General features: G+C 29.7%; 1 protein-coding gene across 1 annotated transcript in view; it reads left to right on the plus strand.

The window, feature by feature from the left end:
• Positions 1 to 412: 412 nt before the first annotated feature.
• The window catches only part of LOC111626774, a 37,550-nt gene continuing 20,292 nt past the window's right edge, over positions 413 to 17,670 (plus strand). The window contains exon 1 of the mRNA XM_023370272.1: positions 413 to 529. Within this exon, the coding sequence (XP_023226040.1) occupies positions 413 to 529 (117 nt within the window). The remainder of the gene's footprint in view (positions 530 to 17,670) is intronic.

Below are 17,670 nucleotides of genomic sequence, written 5' to 3' on the forward strand. Positions count from 1 at the left end.
AAGAATGCACAATGAACTATTGTGCGACCAACTTATTTATACTGACTGACGTAACTGTTTTAGAACAGTACATTTATATCGAAGGGGTGTTCAATAACCATCTTTACGTGAATCCAATACAAATATACCGCTTCGAAAGTAAATTTTAAAAAGAAAAATAAGCAAATTTAAACGAAAAATAGTGAAAAGAAAGAGTAAAAAAATTATATTTTTAAATTGTCATTTTAAATGTTTTTCTTCGTTAAATTAGTTTTTAATTATATAAATCAAGTAAAAAGTCGTTAATATATTTACTGGTACATTTAAAATTTTATAAATAAATTGTATAAATTATAGAAGAGAATATTTAAAATTAGTTATTGAATTAATTTCGTAACAATTATTTATCAATATTTATTTGCTTTGTAATGGGATGCTATCTGTAACGTTTGTTCTCCAAGCAATTGCTCGTCCAGTTACAATCGATCCTGTTACTATTGATCACACAGGAAAAAATGCTGAAGAATATCCGCAAAAAAAGAAAAAAAGGGTGAGACAGAACTTATTTCAAGAACTATGTTAATATGTAATTTAAATACTTAGAATTTTGAATGTTTTCTATGCATTTTTCCGGGGATGAATTTAAGGGATCTTCAGGGCACAGCTGCAACTTCTGGGGGTTTTTCCGGGGTAAAGTCGGATACCTGAGATAATAAAACATTATTAAAAGAAGAATCTAAGTCGTCTTTCTTTTCGTCCTAACCAATCACCAGGAACAAAAGGTTTTGATTGGACAGGATGAAAAGGAAGACGACTTCGATTCTTCTGTTGTTTTTATATTGTTAATATACCATCTGCCTTTTCAATTTGAATCGTGACTGTCTATGGAGTTTTGTATGGGCAAAGATTAACTTTGTGGCGTAATATCTGCAAAAAGCTTTAAAAAATGCGCCAAAATAATCCATATATTCGTATAACAAAAAAAAAAAAAACTGTATAAGAAGAAATTTTCTGTTTTTTGGCCGAAGTATACACAATAGTTTAAAGTCAACCAAGATGTTCACAAATTTCAAGGGCTTCGTCCTGCTTAAAAAAAGCACCAGGGTGACGCCCTGGCACGATCACATCGCTGTTGTAAGGTATATTTTTTTGCATCACCCTCTAAAAATGTATGAATCCGATATTGTATTAATCTTACATTATTTACTAGAAAATAAGAGACCCTCTTGGGATTCTGGGGTTGTGTGACTGCAACTGGATTTAGTTGAAGAGACTGAGAGAGCCCCTGAAAATTCACGAGGCAGAGTGAATTCACAGGTAGGATGGGTACTGGATAGGCCACTTGTCGCCTCTCAGCGTCCGGTCGATCCCGGCACAATAGGCTTTTCAGGCTTCAGTGCTGGATTATTTTTGGAGTTTCTGGATTATACAGATTTTATATTTTCTGGAAACGAGAAGCGCCATTGAACGGGAAATACCGGAATTCGAAGATTGAATTTTCCAAACTACAGTACTGTATTGCAAAAAAGTTAAATCTGATTAAATAGTTTTGTAGATAAAAATGAGTTTTGAAATGAACGACAAAAAGATCACTCCCGCAATATTTCCACGTGCTCTAGCCTCTATATTCGTCTTTAACTAAAATTAATATCTGTCAGTACCCATAATGAGCTTGCTAAAAAGAAAGTTCCCCTAGTGCCCACAAGGCAGAATAAGTTTGAAAAAATATCTGCCAGTAAAATTTAGAAAAAATAATTGAAATATTTTTGCTTTTTATAAATTTATTATGAATTTAATGGATTAGTAGGAAAAAAATTTTAATTAAATTGAAGAAAATAATTAGAAAATGGTTTTTACCTATTATTATATCAATGTATTGATGAATATTATTAAATTTCACATTTTACGCAACAACAAACATAATTGACATATTTTTCTTCTTTTTATTTTGAACACTTTTCTCCTATGGGCTTGTTTTCATCAATCCCATCGTGGGATAGGTTAGGTCCACAATGGGGTGCTGGGTTGCGAGGGACGTGACCGAAGTATCCGGGAGGACTACCCTTCTAAAAAATTCCTGGGGTTTTTCGACCCTCAAAACAAATCCTGACGGGTCGAATCTCGAATTTCCAGAGTGGTAGGATGTCAGCCAAACTGCTCGGCCATCCGTCCGTTCTATTAGGATCCTGTAAAAAATAACAAAGTTATTATTAGTTTTTACAATCACAAACACTCCTTGTTAATGTCCGCAAAGCGGAAATTTTTATTAAAAAATATAGACCTTAAAAATTTTAAATATTTTTGGACTTTACTCGTATCTTAAAAAATATTATGGCAATGTAATACTTCGAAAAATATATAAAAACTATAGAAAAGTTTGTTATAAACGAAATATTAAACTTTTATACAGATATATTAAGAATATTCTGTGAATAAAACATCACAGTCAAATCATCCCAAAAGTCTCTTATAGCCTTTTTCTGCACGAACAGTAGCTTACATGAAAATTTTAGTTCAAGAATGAAAATAACTATTAGTTGCAAAAATGTGTATAAAATATTTTCCGTCAGAAAACTTAAAATGTCAAATTTTAAAAGTTTAAAAAAATTCCCAGGATTTGAGTTCATTTTTCCAGGAAATCAACCTTCAGAAATTTTCCAGGATTCCCGGGAATTTCCATATCAGAAACTTTACAGATTTCTCCCAAGAAGTAAAAAACACACTCTGGCTTTTATCGACTCCAACATTAAAATAACGTATTAAAACATTTAAACATACAAGTATATGCAATTTGAAGATTTATTAATATTTTATTCATCTAGTATCGTTTGTTCGCTGTTTTCTTTCAATAACGTCTCTAAACAATAGAAGTTAAATAGATAGAGTTTAAAAGATTGAATTATCGCTTTCTTGAAACAAGTACTGTTGCTATTTTATTTCTACAAGTTGAAATAGCAACAATAGCTGTTACAAGAAAACGGTAATAAAAATTTTTAAAGTACTGGTTAAGACTTTCTCATATTGAGAAAAGACAGCTTAAACCTATTTACATACAGATAACGATAGTAATAACCGAACTCTGATTTTATGTTTTGAGACGTGCTAATTCTGATAACATTAAACGACTGATAAAGATATAAGCCTACGTGATTAAAATAAGTGGATTCTATTGTATTATTTGCAAGAATATTTTTATATACTTTTCTTGCAATAGGAAATATACCTGTATGGAAAATTTTTGGGCATTCTTTCTTTCTTGCATTATTTTAAACAGTTCAGTTGGTTAAAAAATTTATTTAAATTATTTTACAAAATATGACTTTAGTAATTTAAAAAGCACACTTTTAAGATAGAGTATTTGACTTTTAATTTGTGAATGCTAGAGTAATTAAGTTATATAAAATAATAAAAATTTTATTTGTTTACTAATTTGTCAGTGGTTTTAGGTTTTGAGAAGTCTTGTAAAGCGTAAACACGTACTGTACACCTTTTTAATGCAAGTTTCTGTGATATAAAACCCACATCCTGAAATACCTGTTATTGCATAAGCTATAGGAATCAAGCTAGTTAGTACAAAATTCCAAGTAGGCCTACTAGAATAAGATAGACGCAAACATATACTGTACTTGTGTCTGTTCGAGGACAGACGAAAAGCTTAAATTCCCTATGTCGAAAATCATCGTTGCTTTTACCAAGTTGTATATTAGAGATAATTATATAAATTAATTAGCCAGTATATAAATTACATATAAATTAAACAACTTACAGCAAGATTTTCACAAGTTATTATTTGATATAGAGAGAGAGAGAGCTTTTTACATACTTAAGCTTAGAGCTACAATAAACTAAATTAAACTTTAAAATTAGTATTTTTGAATTTATTAAAATAATTAACATTGATAGACTTCTTAAGAATTTTAATACTAATTTTGTTGTAACTAGGAATTTTTAAAATCGATAACAGTTTGTCTTATTATTAATAACAACTTTTATAGCTTAAAAAGAGTATTTATATATAAAATAACAAGCTTTATGTGAAGATAAAATAAGTATATTTTATCTTGATAGCAAAATCCTTTTGACATTTCTTTCACTATAAGATAATTCTGCAACGGTGTCGTATGGGATCCGAAAAAGAGCGGTTCCTTTTACCTCTTAGCGAATCCCTTCAGTCGTTTGTGTTTTGAACAAATGAAATACATAGAATATTTCTTTATTAGTAAGAAACAGTCTTTAAAAAATGTTATTTTCTAATAGTAAAAATAACGTTAATTTTATAGGCGGTAGAAATTATTACGGGCCTCTCTAATTTTTCACAGGACCGGGGAAAACTCCCCAGCTTTCCACTCGCGACGACCCAGTCGTTCAGTGTACTGTGGAATACTAGGGTCTTTTTTCTAGACCCTTCGTGAGTTTGGCCAGGCACACAATGGGAACTGCCGGATGACAAGGCCTGACATATGATTTATAAAATTGTTATCTAGAATAAAATGTTTCCTATTTTATAAATGCTATAAATATTGTAACTCTTTATACGTGTTATTTATAATTCTCTAGAGTCTCAAGTAACCCCGCAAGTTGAGATTGCGTAGCGAAATTTTAACATGAAATATGTTCGTTTCAGCTTATAGTCATACATTCTCATAACATTACTTATATATCACAGGAGTAGAAAGAAAATTTGAAATTTCACTAAAAATAATATTATTGTTGTGTTTCCTCGAAAAACTAAAGAATTTCTTTTTATTAAATCTTCGAAGGTAGGAGATTGTATTAAATTCTTGGAAAATTGTTTCTCTAAATTTTTGAAGATAGTTAAGGATTTCTTCTGTTACCTTCTGTAATTTATAGAACTACAGAGGAGATCGAATTAGAACGTGCAAAATTACATCCATGTATCCCATTCTTCATTCACAGCTACTGTAGCTGTGAATGAAGAATGATGTGATGCTATGGATGACTCCTATATATTGTATATATGGTGTGTGAGTGTATGTGTGTGTATAAGCATACCTATTGAAAAAGGGGGGCTGAGGATTTTTCCACACGTCTGCAGAAAACTTAAAGCTCGTAATGGTTCTTATCCCTATAAAATAATTTTGCTTTTTATTAATAAAGAAATATTCTCTACGTATTTCATATAAAAAAGGGGAATCCCTATTTCCCCTTTTTTTATATGAATACGTAGAGAATATTTTCCCCTCTAATTCCTGGTCCCACACCAAGCTTGTGTATACCATGTTTACGAGTGTATTTGTCACATTCATATATTTCTCCTATACCTATTTGATTTTTTTTTCATTTATTCATTTAAAAAGGTAAGAGGGATCCGGACCACCTGGGCTTCTTGTTTATGCTATTGTAATAGAGCCAGAGCTTTTAATAAATTACAAATTTTTTTTCGAATATAAAATGGCAAATTTAATAAATTATTCAAAAAAATAGTAAATTATTTATTGTAGTGTATAGAAAATAAATGCGTAAAATAAGAAATTTTCCAATATATATATATATATAGAAGTTTTCTGTGGATGAAATCTTTACTGAAAATATGGAATTTGACATAGAAATGGTTATTTTATAACAAAATAGTATTGATTATAACTTTTATCCTTAATTAATTTAAATTTATTCTTTGTTCTACACTTTTTACACTTATTTATAAATTTATTCTTAATTAGTTTTAAGAATTCGTTTATAATATTGCTTTTCTGACTGTTATAGGCCTATATAACAGAGAAAAAGTATCGCGATCAATCAAAAATGACCCCCGTGAGGTTTACATTTTTGGACTCAGGAACCTTGAAACGTCAGAAAATGTAATAAAAAAAAAGAAATAATGGAAAATTTTTGTGTGTGTAAGTGAAGTGTGAGTGTGAATGTGTATGCGTGGTGCACAATTTTGATCACACAGTTTGATGCTCAACAACTCCTTTGCCTTTGTCAAAAATTTCTGAAGTTTTCAGGGAGGTTTGTGTATGAGGGGGATTGATACTATTAAATTTTAATGCTTAAAGATCAACATGATGGGGAGATAAAGGGGATCATATCTCGAGTGGGGTCAGACTTAATTAAAATTTTACTCATTAGCAATTGCAATTTTTTTTCTTATAAAACTCAAAATTGAGCATTTTGCCATTTTATAATAATTAATGATATAACACAGTTTTTTAAAAAATATAACATTATAACGGATGACGCCATCACAATTTTTAATTTTTTCAGGGAAGCAGCTGTTTTCTGGATGTTTTATAATATTTATTTATTTAAAAAATTGGATAAATTAAAAGCTCAAAAATTATTTATTTTCTACATTGAGAATGATTTCTTCTTTTACTTTTCCATCAAGTGTCTTGATTTTTCATTGACTTCTACTTCCATTGTTATTCAATACAGTCACCCGATCCACATCCTTCTTCACTATCGCCTACTAAGTTTCCTACGTTTCACACTTTAACATTTATCTGCATACCTTTACATTTTTCTGTACTGTCACCCACAGGGCAGTAGAGAGAGAGAGAGGAGTTGGAAATTTTTCCCCGGCCTAAATAAACCGGCCTAAGCCTTTAGTGATTCCTGCCTATCTCTATAAAATTGATGTTATTTTTACGACAGAAAATAAAATATTTAAGACATCGTTTTTATTGATTTAATAACGAACCATTCAATGTGTTTAATTTGTTAAAGAAAGGCTAAAAGAACCGACCACTCAGAGGCAAAAAGGGCATGTTCTACTCCCCATACAAGCATTCTTGCGGCCCTGGCTATCCACCATAATTTCGAAAATATTCCATGCTTCCGACTATTAAGACCACATCTGTTATCAGAGCCATATTTAGGTTTGTTGTGGCCCTAAGCTATAACGTGTGAGAAGTTCTTTCTTTTTAATAAATAACAATTAATTAACAATAATTAACAATTAATAATAATAATAAATTAACAATAAATAACAAGAAGTTCTTCCTTTCTAATAAATTTGAAAGTGTGAGGACCTAAGCTTATATCTAAATCCTACCCTACCTATTGTCACGACACACTTCTCCGTATTCTTCTATCAACCTCATATTTTTGAGTATTACACGTTGCTAAGTAAACTGTCACCCGATCCTAGCACTAATTAAATTAATGTTTTATGTAATTAAGAAGGAAATAATTATTAATTAATGTTGTTCTTTTATATTATTTAAAATTTAATTTTGAATTATGTGATGATAACAGATGTTGAGTAACACTGGTAGATCGCTGGAAAAGTTTCTATCAAAGTGACTTCTGAAAAATTGCTGTTCCTTAATATAAAAAAGATTATTAGAGAATAGTAATTTCTTCTGATCTCTCTTACTTTTTTAGATGAAGTAACTTTAAGAGAAACTTTTTCAGTGGTTTGTTCAGAAACTAAGTTCAGTTCCGATTCTTTTTCATCTTACTTTAGAACTAATGACTTTGAAACTATTTACACAAATAGAGGTTAAAAAAAACTTTAAAATTTAAAGAAGATTTAACGTAAAATTATTTATAAGTTTCCTTCTAAATTAGTTAATAACAAAATTAATGCTAATAAGTTTTTAAAAATTTCAAAATTTCTTATCTTGAATTAAATTTCGTATAGGCCTATTAAATGTTATTGTATATTTTACACGAAAACTGAAGGAAAAATGTATTAACCGATTCAAAATGTCCTAAAATTTTGCTTTTATATAATAAAACAATTTTTTTAAATTCTGGATCAATGTCAGAATTACTTTCCTGGATGAATTTCTCCTATTTTTCTTTGTCTGTGATGAATTATCATCTAGAAACAAACAGATCGTAATTTCTTTATAACGTCAGAGATTAGTAATCAGTAAGATTAAATTTTGTTTAATTTATTTCAAAATTTAGAAAATTTACCAAAAATAAAATAATTTAAAAGATGCCCCTTTTCACACTTCAGAAGCATAACAAGGAAAATAAAAGTTCAGTGTTGGTCGCGGGTTCGCGCCTGACCTTCCCATGGAGTTTTCCGAGTTTTATTCACGTGTCTAACATCTAATTAAGGGCCAATATCTCATAGAAAGTCCTTTCTTTTGAGACAGATAACCCCTGCGTTAACTTATCCAAGTAATCCAATCCAATTTTTTTTTTAATGTTTTAATGAAGCTTAAGTGACAAGCGAAAGTACTCATTATATATTTTGTGTATCGTCGGTTATGTGCACTGATGCTTTAATGCTAGAATCAGTCAATGTATAAATGTACAGGTACTGTACAGAGATTCAAAAAATAATAAACACTTTAGAAGGATGTTTTCCAATCTGCTCGCCCAATCTGAAAATTTCCTTCTCTAAAAATAAAATTCTCTAAAAAATTTCTCAGAAATTGGTTGCCGAAAAATTTTTTAGAGAAGGCTATTTGGGCGCCGTCCCTCAATACTCTGCCATCTGGAAATACAGTAGTTTTTCCTTATATAGCGGATTCAGATATATCGAACTTTTTTTTGGTTCCCTAAATTTTAAAAGCACTCGAGTCAATAAAATTTAAATTATTAATTACCGTTGTATTTATTTTTGCAACGAAATACGGTATTTTATTTCTATGATTGTCTTTGAAACTACCACTATAGATGAAACAATAAATCTGTCAAGATCTAAATAAGCAAAACAGTTGGGCAGGTCAATTATTATTTATTTCCTTTTGATATTAAAAGTTGTTTATTNTCATGGCTAAATTATCCATTTCTGGTTACTCATAGAAAGTCCTTTCTTTTGAGACAGATAACCCCTGCGTTAACTTATCCAAGTAATCCAATCCAATTTTTTTTTTAATGTTTTAATGAAGCTTAAGTGACAAGCGAAAGTACTCATTATATATTTTGTGTATCGTCGGTTATGTGCACTGATGCTTTAATGCTAGAATCAGTCAATGTATAAATGTACAGGTACTGTACAGAGATTCAAAAAATAATAAACACTTTAGAAGGATGTTTTCCAATCTGCTCGCCCAATCTGAAAATTTCCTTCTCTAAAAATAAAATTCTCTAAAAAATTTCTCAGAAATTGGTTGCCGAAAAATTTTTTAGAGAAGGCTATTTGGGCGCCGTCCCTCAATACTCTGCCATCTGGAAATACAGTAGTTTTTCCTTATATAGCGGATTCAGATATATCGAACTTTTTTTTGGTTCCCTAAATTTTAAAAGCACTCGAGTCAATAAAATTTAAATTATTAATTACCGTTGTATTTATTTTTGCAACGAAATACGGTATTTTATTTCTATGATTGTCTTTGAAACTACCACTATAGATGAAACAATAAATCTGTCAAGATCTAAATAAGCAAAACAGTTGGGCAGGTCAATTATTATTTATTTCCTTTTGATATTAAAAGTTGTTTATTTATTAGTTTTATGTACTGTCTCCTTATTTACAAGTTTCTGTGAAATTTCGAATTTACCGCGTAATGTGTAAGGAAAAGATTTTTTTTCTAAACACATCAATTTTTAATAAGCGATTTATGTATAATAAAATCGCAAATGATATTCGTTTTTATATCGATAGTATTTATCTTTAAATGTCATTTTTAAAGAAACAGTAATGCTAAATGGGTGTTCGTGGTATCGATGTTTACGTGAACGTCAATTAATACGATATAAACACGAATAAAATTAAATATTGCGAAACTAAACTTATTTTATATCAGAAACACTTACTTATAAAAGAAGAGAGGATAGAGATTCCACAGTATGTATAATCTGTTTAGTATAGGCCTAAGCCCAGAATTTTTAGTGCTTGGTTATATCGTGCTTTTTCTTTGTTTCCTGACAAGCGCGTTATAACGAAGGGCTACTGTAATTTAAAAACGGCTCTCTTAGTGCTTACAGCATGAAAATAGTCGAAGAAAGGATAAATGAAATAAGACAACTCAACACAAGTGATCTGCCAAGGAAAGATGCCTAACGGATGGACCTCTATGGAAAACTGGCTTCAATTTAGGGGAAGAAGAAAACCCAGAAAACGCCACGTGGTTACCCGTTGGCGAGACGCGAACCAGCGATTAACTACGATAGTTTTATCCACTCGGCCACTGTTGAGTTCACATTGTAAAAATATTCAATAGATGAATGATTTTAAAAATAAATACACTTTATAATTAGAAAATATTATTAATGTTTTGAATAAAAATCATAAGTAAATTGAAAATTTGAAGCACTAATCGATAATTATTGTTTGATAATTAACGAGGAATTAAAAACTAATCAAGGATATATAAAACTGTTTGAAGAAGAGGTTAAGGGTAATCATATATCATTGTAAATGTGGTGTTATTAACAAACATATAAGAAAACAAATGATAATTTCAGAAGATATTTATTAAAGTGAATAAACGTTTAAAACTTTCCGAATTTTTTCTGCGAATCATTCCATTTTTATAAAATAGAATGAAAGAAAAAGAAATCGAACTCGTGAAATGAAACAGTGAACTACATTAAGAGAAAGTGAAGTAATAATTCAAAGAACTAAATCGATATGTAGAAATGTAGAACGAAAGAACTAACATTATCAACTAAAAATAAAGACCACAGCAAGAAATATAACGAAAGAATAAAGAAAATAATCAGTCCCGAAAACAGATGTTATCGAGAATAAAAATTAGGATTCGTACTTTAAAACTTTTGCAAGTGAAGCATGAATATTGGAGGGATAAAATTGCGTAAAATGCACTCGAAATAGTATATACAAAGTTCTCTTCGACGATCGGATGGATGAATTAGTTAATGTATCTGGCTATTCTGGGGCTCACCAGTGACCGTGTGCATAAAACAACTGAATACTAATAGTTTGTCGCGAATTCACATATCACCAATGGGTGGCAGTGTGAAGTTTACTGGGTTTTCCTCACGCATCTAACATATAAATAAGAGCCAATTTACTACATGATCACGGAGAGTTTTCCGAGTTTTCTTCACTTATCTAACACCTAAATAGGGATAAGTTTCTCAAATTTTTCCCTGGATGGTAGATTACCCGTGAGTTACGCCCGTCAAACCAAACGTAACTACCATTCTGCGATCCGGAATCGAATTCCATCGAGCAAGTCCCAAAGTTTCCCGGATATGTCGAATCCTATTCTCATTGTGGGCCTGACTAAATTCACAATGGATATGACTAAAAAGCCTTTTTAGTGAAGAAAGAGACAAAAAGTTTAAAAAATCTATTTTATTTCATTTATTTATTTTTATACGTATAAATATTTACATATAATATGTAATATGTAATTTTCATTCTATGTAATATTTCAAAGCTATTTTGTTGATAAATTCTAAAAAATAGCTTTAAAAATTCATTATTATACTTTCGATTTACATAAATTCCGGCTGATTATATAATATTTCATTACTTTTTTACAATTTACAAAGTAACATTAACTCATTTCACATTTTTAAATGTTTTTTAGTTTACTGTTTTTCTACTTTTAGTAAATAATCTTAATTAGTTTTATCACTTCAATAACACGGAATATTCTATGACACGTGTTTCAAGCTTAAACTATGAAATAACTAGAAACAATTATTAAAAAAGAATAGAAAAAATAATAATTCATATTCATAACTGAAGCTTAGTAAATAAACAGAAAAAAATAATTTAATCCTAACGTTAAATAAGCGCTAAATAAGAAACCAAGTGGAAGAACAAATGACGTCTAGAGTAAAAATAAAGAGATTACTTCCACCTTGAGGCAATATAAACAATTATTTGAAGATTAGTTTTGTAAAGTTTATAATAAAAATGATAATTAAAAGTACTGTATTTTACTTTAAATATATATATATTTCATAACATATACTGCATAAATTCTATATTGGAAAGATATTACTTTTAAGATAAGTCAGAGATTCATCTGGAAGAAATTCAAAATTTTGTATTTGATAAAGAAATAACATGTAAACATATGAAAGAAAATAAAAAGTTAAAAATTTAGATACTTTTATATAATTTAAAACTTTATTTTTTAAATTAGAAGGAATAATACTTATATCAGGCTGTTGGCTTAAGGTAAAACATATAAAAGGCTCTTCCTTTCCATCAAATAATGTTACATATAAACTGAGGTATTGTTATAGACCAGACATGGGCAAATGCGGCTCTTGCTGAAAGTGTTAATTTCTGCTTTTTATTATTATTTTTACAATTTTATTTCCACAATTTTGTGAAAATATGCTTATTAAAAAATTCAATATTTGTTTTATATTATATTTATATTATATAATAAAATCGCGGTACAGAACTGCGGTACAGAATAAAAAAGTACAGAACTGCGGCTCCCATGCATTTTGCAAAACCTACATTTCAGCTCCCACTGAACTCTTGCTTGCCCACCCCTGTTATAGACTCACAACGTGAAGCCCAAAATTGCACTTTATTTAGCTTATATGCAAATCCGTCCCGAACTTATATTCATTTAATAAACAATGGCTAGCCAGGAATTAAGTTTGGTAGGGATTAACATTAATTTAAAGTAAAAAAAGTACTTAAAAACACAAAATTTGTGTCACTATTATATTTAAATGAAATTTGATAAAGCCCGAAATGGATAAAATCATAGAATATTAGTTCTTGGTCGCTGGTTCGTACCTCGCCCCGGGTTTTCTTCAAATGTCTAAAGAGGTAATTTCTTATAAAAAGTCCTACTAGGAGTCATTTCCTTGCCAAATACCCGTGTATCGCCTTATTCCATCAACCAAACCAAAGTTAATTTTTAAAAAAGAGTTTAATTCTAATTTTTTTTACTAAAGTTAATTTTTGGGAAATTATGTAGTAGTTCTTCTTGATCAATGTTTCTCAAAGTGCTTCCTACGGACCTCTGGAGTCCTTGGAACCGGTGATGAGAACCATGGCAAATTAAAATTAATTTGGGGGTGCATGGATCCGCAAAAGATTAAATAAAAAGTAAAATAATTGTGACACATTTTCATTACTATGAAAGTTAAAAATAAATAGTAGAAATGACTATCAAATTTATTTATTACGTCCTGAGTATAATAGAAGTGTAGATAAGTACTGTACATAAAATACATGTAATGACAAGCATTGCATGAATGGGAGCCGGGCCGACCGCGGTCGCCTATCTATCAGGTCAGTGTTACCAGATTTGGCTACTTTCTTTTAGTTTGACATAAAAAATATTATTTAGCGCATTGGCTACTTTTTGGGCTACATAAATTTGACTTGGCTGCATATTTATTTATAAATATATTATTTGAATAACTTGCACTCTAGAATAGTGTTTCATTCTTTTTATTAAGTATAGACCCAAATAAAACAAATATTTACATTTTTGAATAAATTATGTATTATAAAAGAGACAAAAACTACTTCTAAATAAAAATTGAAAGGGTCTGTAAAAGTAATTTTTTTTTAAATATCCTTTTCGTGACAAAGTTTTTATACTTATTATTATAATCTAGACACGTTAATCTAGACCCCTTCATCAGTTGGGTTTTTTGTTTTTGTTTTAACACAGAGGTGAAAGTCATTTAACTTTACCATATTAAATTCACTATGAAAAATACAATACATCTGTTTTTAATATTTTAAATTGTTTCTCTAGTCTACTTTCTGTACTGTGGGAAGTAGGAATTTTTTTATCTATTATTATTTCTTTCTTTCTTTTTTTTTCTTCAATGTACATATTGGTTTAATAACGAAATTTATTAGTCAACGTTTAAATTAAATAATTGTAGTTTGGTAAATCTTTTGAAATAGTAGAAAATTAATAAATCGTTAGCTTTACTATATTACTAATCATATAAATTATGTAGTTTATTAAGAGTAAAAATATTTAATAAATTTTAATAACATATTTTACTGGAAAAAAATTTCAATCAATTATTTTGGTAACTGATAGGTATTTTTGGGGGGTGAAATTTAAGAATTACAAAATATTTTTTTAAATATCAAATATATACTAGTTAAAGCTTGCCCATTTTGAAAATGGGCTCTGTGCTTCATTTATTGCATACATTATGACATTTTAGAATTTATTTGTTTGTTTATAGAATTTTATACATTTATTTAATTTTTCTTTCCAAAACAGTGATAATTATTGATTGTTTTTCATAATTATAAAAACTATTTAATGACTAAAAATATATAAACAATTTATTTATTTTGATCAAAAATATGTTTTTCTATGAAAATTCAATACATAAAATAAAAAATTTATTAATTTTATATTTTGGCATAATAAGTTTGGAAACCATTTCTCTTGATAATGCCGGTATATTTAATATTTTTTCAGTTCATTTAATAGATTTATAAACATATCGATTGTTAACTTCTATAATTAACTAATAAACAATTTTATTATGTTGTTAATAGAAAAATACAGGAAAATATCAATAATAATATTGTGGTATAGATTTAATTCTTAACAAAAACACATATCCTATTACCTGTTATTTTCTTCTTCATGAGATATATGATTAATACGTTAGGATTTATAACTTGGTTGTTATTTGATTATTAAACAGCAAAAGCAGTTGCATATCTTTACCGATTCATAACAAAATATTTATTCTGTAAATATTACCAAATATTCTTCTTCATTAAATATCATTAAAATATAACTCTTTTCTTCCTTTCTCTTCTTACACATCAGACTGTCCGTTGCTGCAAGTAGTTCATCTTCCTTCGCTGTCTATTCAATGTTTCTCCTAATTCCTCGAGCGTTGTAGATTTAATGCCTTGAGATTGGTTGCTGACCCGTCCTATTGATATCCCTGCATTAACCACGCACTATTGTGAAGCCTTCGTGCCTTGAGAAACCGTTTTAGAGAAGTTCCTTTACATTGCACGTAAACTAAACAAGCTGCAGTTTAGGGCCTCGCGTTACGAGTCTATAATTAAAGGCCTCACATTTTTATATGTTTAAGGAAACAGTCTGTTATATGTTATTAGCTTAGAGTGACAACAAATCTAATTACGTCCTGTTTACATGAGATTTTCTTCATCGACTTCACGTAACAATTTAAAATCCAATCAAAATGTTTGTTAATTCCTCGTAATATCGATTTTTTGAAGAAATAACTTTAAATGCAAAGTTTCCAGATTGGCTACAGATAATTTTGAAAATGAATTATGTTCGTAAGTCGGGCGTTGCCTGAAACCATCTGTTAACTTCCATTGTTTATTACTGCTGTGCCGTTGCATCACAGTATACTGATTACCGAGTTGATAACGAGTATTTGTATCCCTTGCCGGTATATTCTGTATAATATATCTACAAAGAGCAGGTTAGTCATAAAAAAACATTAACTTTTAGTCTCTTCTACATTTATAGATTACAGTTTAATTTTTTCTATACAGTATAGGACCAGTATAAATTATAAAATATTCGCGGTATAAAATTTAAGTTGTGAGCTTGAAATCTTTAATTGTATATCGAAAATAAGTGCTAAATCTACAAGGTCTCATCAAATGCCTAGAATAAAACCTACTAGAGATTCTCAATAATAGGATCATCTCGCCCACCAATATCGGAAAATTCCGCTGAATAGTCGGTAATCATGCCACCAAAAACATAATAATATATTTTTTTGAAATTAACGGAAATACAGAAGTATAGAGGTGCATGAGGAATGGGGGGACCAGCTTCTTGTTTATCGATATCAGATATAGGTAAAAGTCAAGCTTTTAGTCTCCCCAACAATAAATGCCTAAATACGGCCATGATAATGCTTGTCTCTTTATAATAGCCCATCAATAAAATCACTGAACACTGATAGTTGGTCGCGGGTTCGCGCCTAATTAACTGGATGGCCAAGTGGAGTTATCCGGGTTTTATTCTCGTGTCTAATACCTAAATAGGTGCTAGTTTCCTAGTATGGAAAATCCTCTCGAGGGCATCTCTTCTTGCAAATTGCTCATCAAATCAAATTAAACCTTTGTAACAATGAAAGAGACTATAACTTTTCGTCATGAGATCAATTTTCATGGCTAAATTATCCATTTCTGGTTACTCATATGTGAGAAATTAGAAGGAACATTGATGTATAGCTTCATAACATAGAATGTTGATATTTTTTTCATCTTGTCACATGCAGACTTATTTTGGAAACTTGATAAAGAACAGATTATTTGGTGAAGTTGTTATTAAGATAATAATATATCTGGGTGTCGTCAAAACATCAGATAAAGTCAAGGTGATGATAAGACTGATTCACTCTATTCATTTTTTTTTAAACTCACAATTGTAAATTGAAGAAAGAATTGTCTTAATATAAAAATATAGATTCGTGACTGTGACAGAATGAACTCGTAATGAGATTCGTATGATGCCATATGCTAATATATATCTAATTAAATCTCTATCACATCACGCACAGCCATAAATGATCATCTAAGACGAGTAAGAACTCATTAAAAATTCACTTTTTATGCATTATGTTGAAATAACAGATCTTAACTTTTATTCTTTAATATTTTCGTGACTAACAAACCATATAATTATTAGTCATAGTTAATGCCCGGCTGCTTTGAACATAAATTACTATTATATCAACTTGACAAAGTATGTTGACGGATAGAGAGCAGGTAGAAAATATAGCCTACATGGTAAACACGTGAAAATATTTCACGTGTTTACTCTATATATTTATTTTTCTCACTGTAAAACATAAAAAAATAATATAATACTCTTAGGGGCGTCGAAGTTTAAGCTTTCAAGAGGCACACTGTAAGGCTTCAAAACAGAAGTAAAACTAGAGATGTCCTGAATAAATTTTCTATTGTTAGAGTCGAAACAACATATTGATTGGTTGTGGGCTGACGTAGTTTTTCGGGTTTTTTTCGTATGTTTTTAATTAACACATAAATAGGGACCAGTTTCTTATTGACTGTTAGATTAGAGGTTCTCTTTTATTGTTATTATATGGTTTGGGGTGGTTTATTTGTTTATGGCAACGCGACATATGGACTGTCGATGGACTGCCTCCCGGAAAGACCCTACTACTATGGCCCCTACTACTGGCCCCTATTTAGGTGTTATAAATGTGAAGAAAATCCCGAGAACTCCACTTGGCCAACCGGTTAGTGAGGCGCGAACCCACAACCAAGTACCACTGTTCAGTGGTTTTATCCAGTTGGTCTTGTATCTTAACATAAATAAAAAATGTATATTTACAATATAGGCTAATTTTTTCCAATCTTTCAATTCGTCTATAAAATTGTCAATAGAACTTTGAAGTTTATTTTTGTTTTTAAAAAATGCCTGAAAAAATGGCCGTTGTTTAGAGGTTGTCACTATTAGAAGTTTACTGTATAAATATAATGTTCATATCACTTCTATGTAGAACCAAATATATTATTCTTGTTATACTAAACAAGCCTTTTCTCTTCATAAAATGATAACTAAGTTTAAAAGCGTGAGGCTCTATGTATAGTAGTTTTGTAACGCGAGGCCTAGCCTGTGGCTTGTTTAATTTTCTTATAAATCTCCCTCTGCTTCTACGGACTAGCCTCTATTGATTATAAGATAGTACTTCGTAAATAAGCCAACGAATAGAGTAAACTTCTAATAAAAAATTATTACGTAGCATTAATTATATCTCATTGACATATTTTTTCAAGATTATTATTTGTCAATCTAAATTACTTTATGCAGCAATATTTCATCTGATAACTTCAAAAATCGTTAATGAATTGTGCACTTTATTAAATAA

Source organism: Centruroides sculpturatus, unplaced genomic scaffold (assembly GCF_000671375.1).
Source record: "Centruroides sculpturatus isolate CEXI.00-Female unplaced genomic scaffold, Cexi_2.0 scaffold542, whole genome shotgun sequence".
NCBI classification, from domain to species: Eukaryota; Metazoa; Arthropoda; class Arachnida; order Scorpiones; family Buthidae; genus Centruroides; species Centruroides sculpturatus.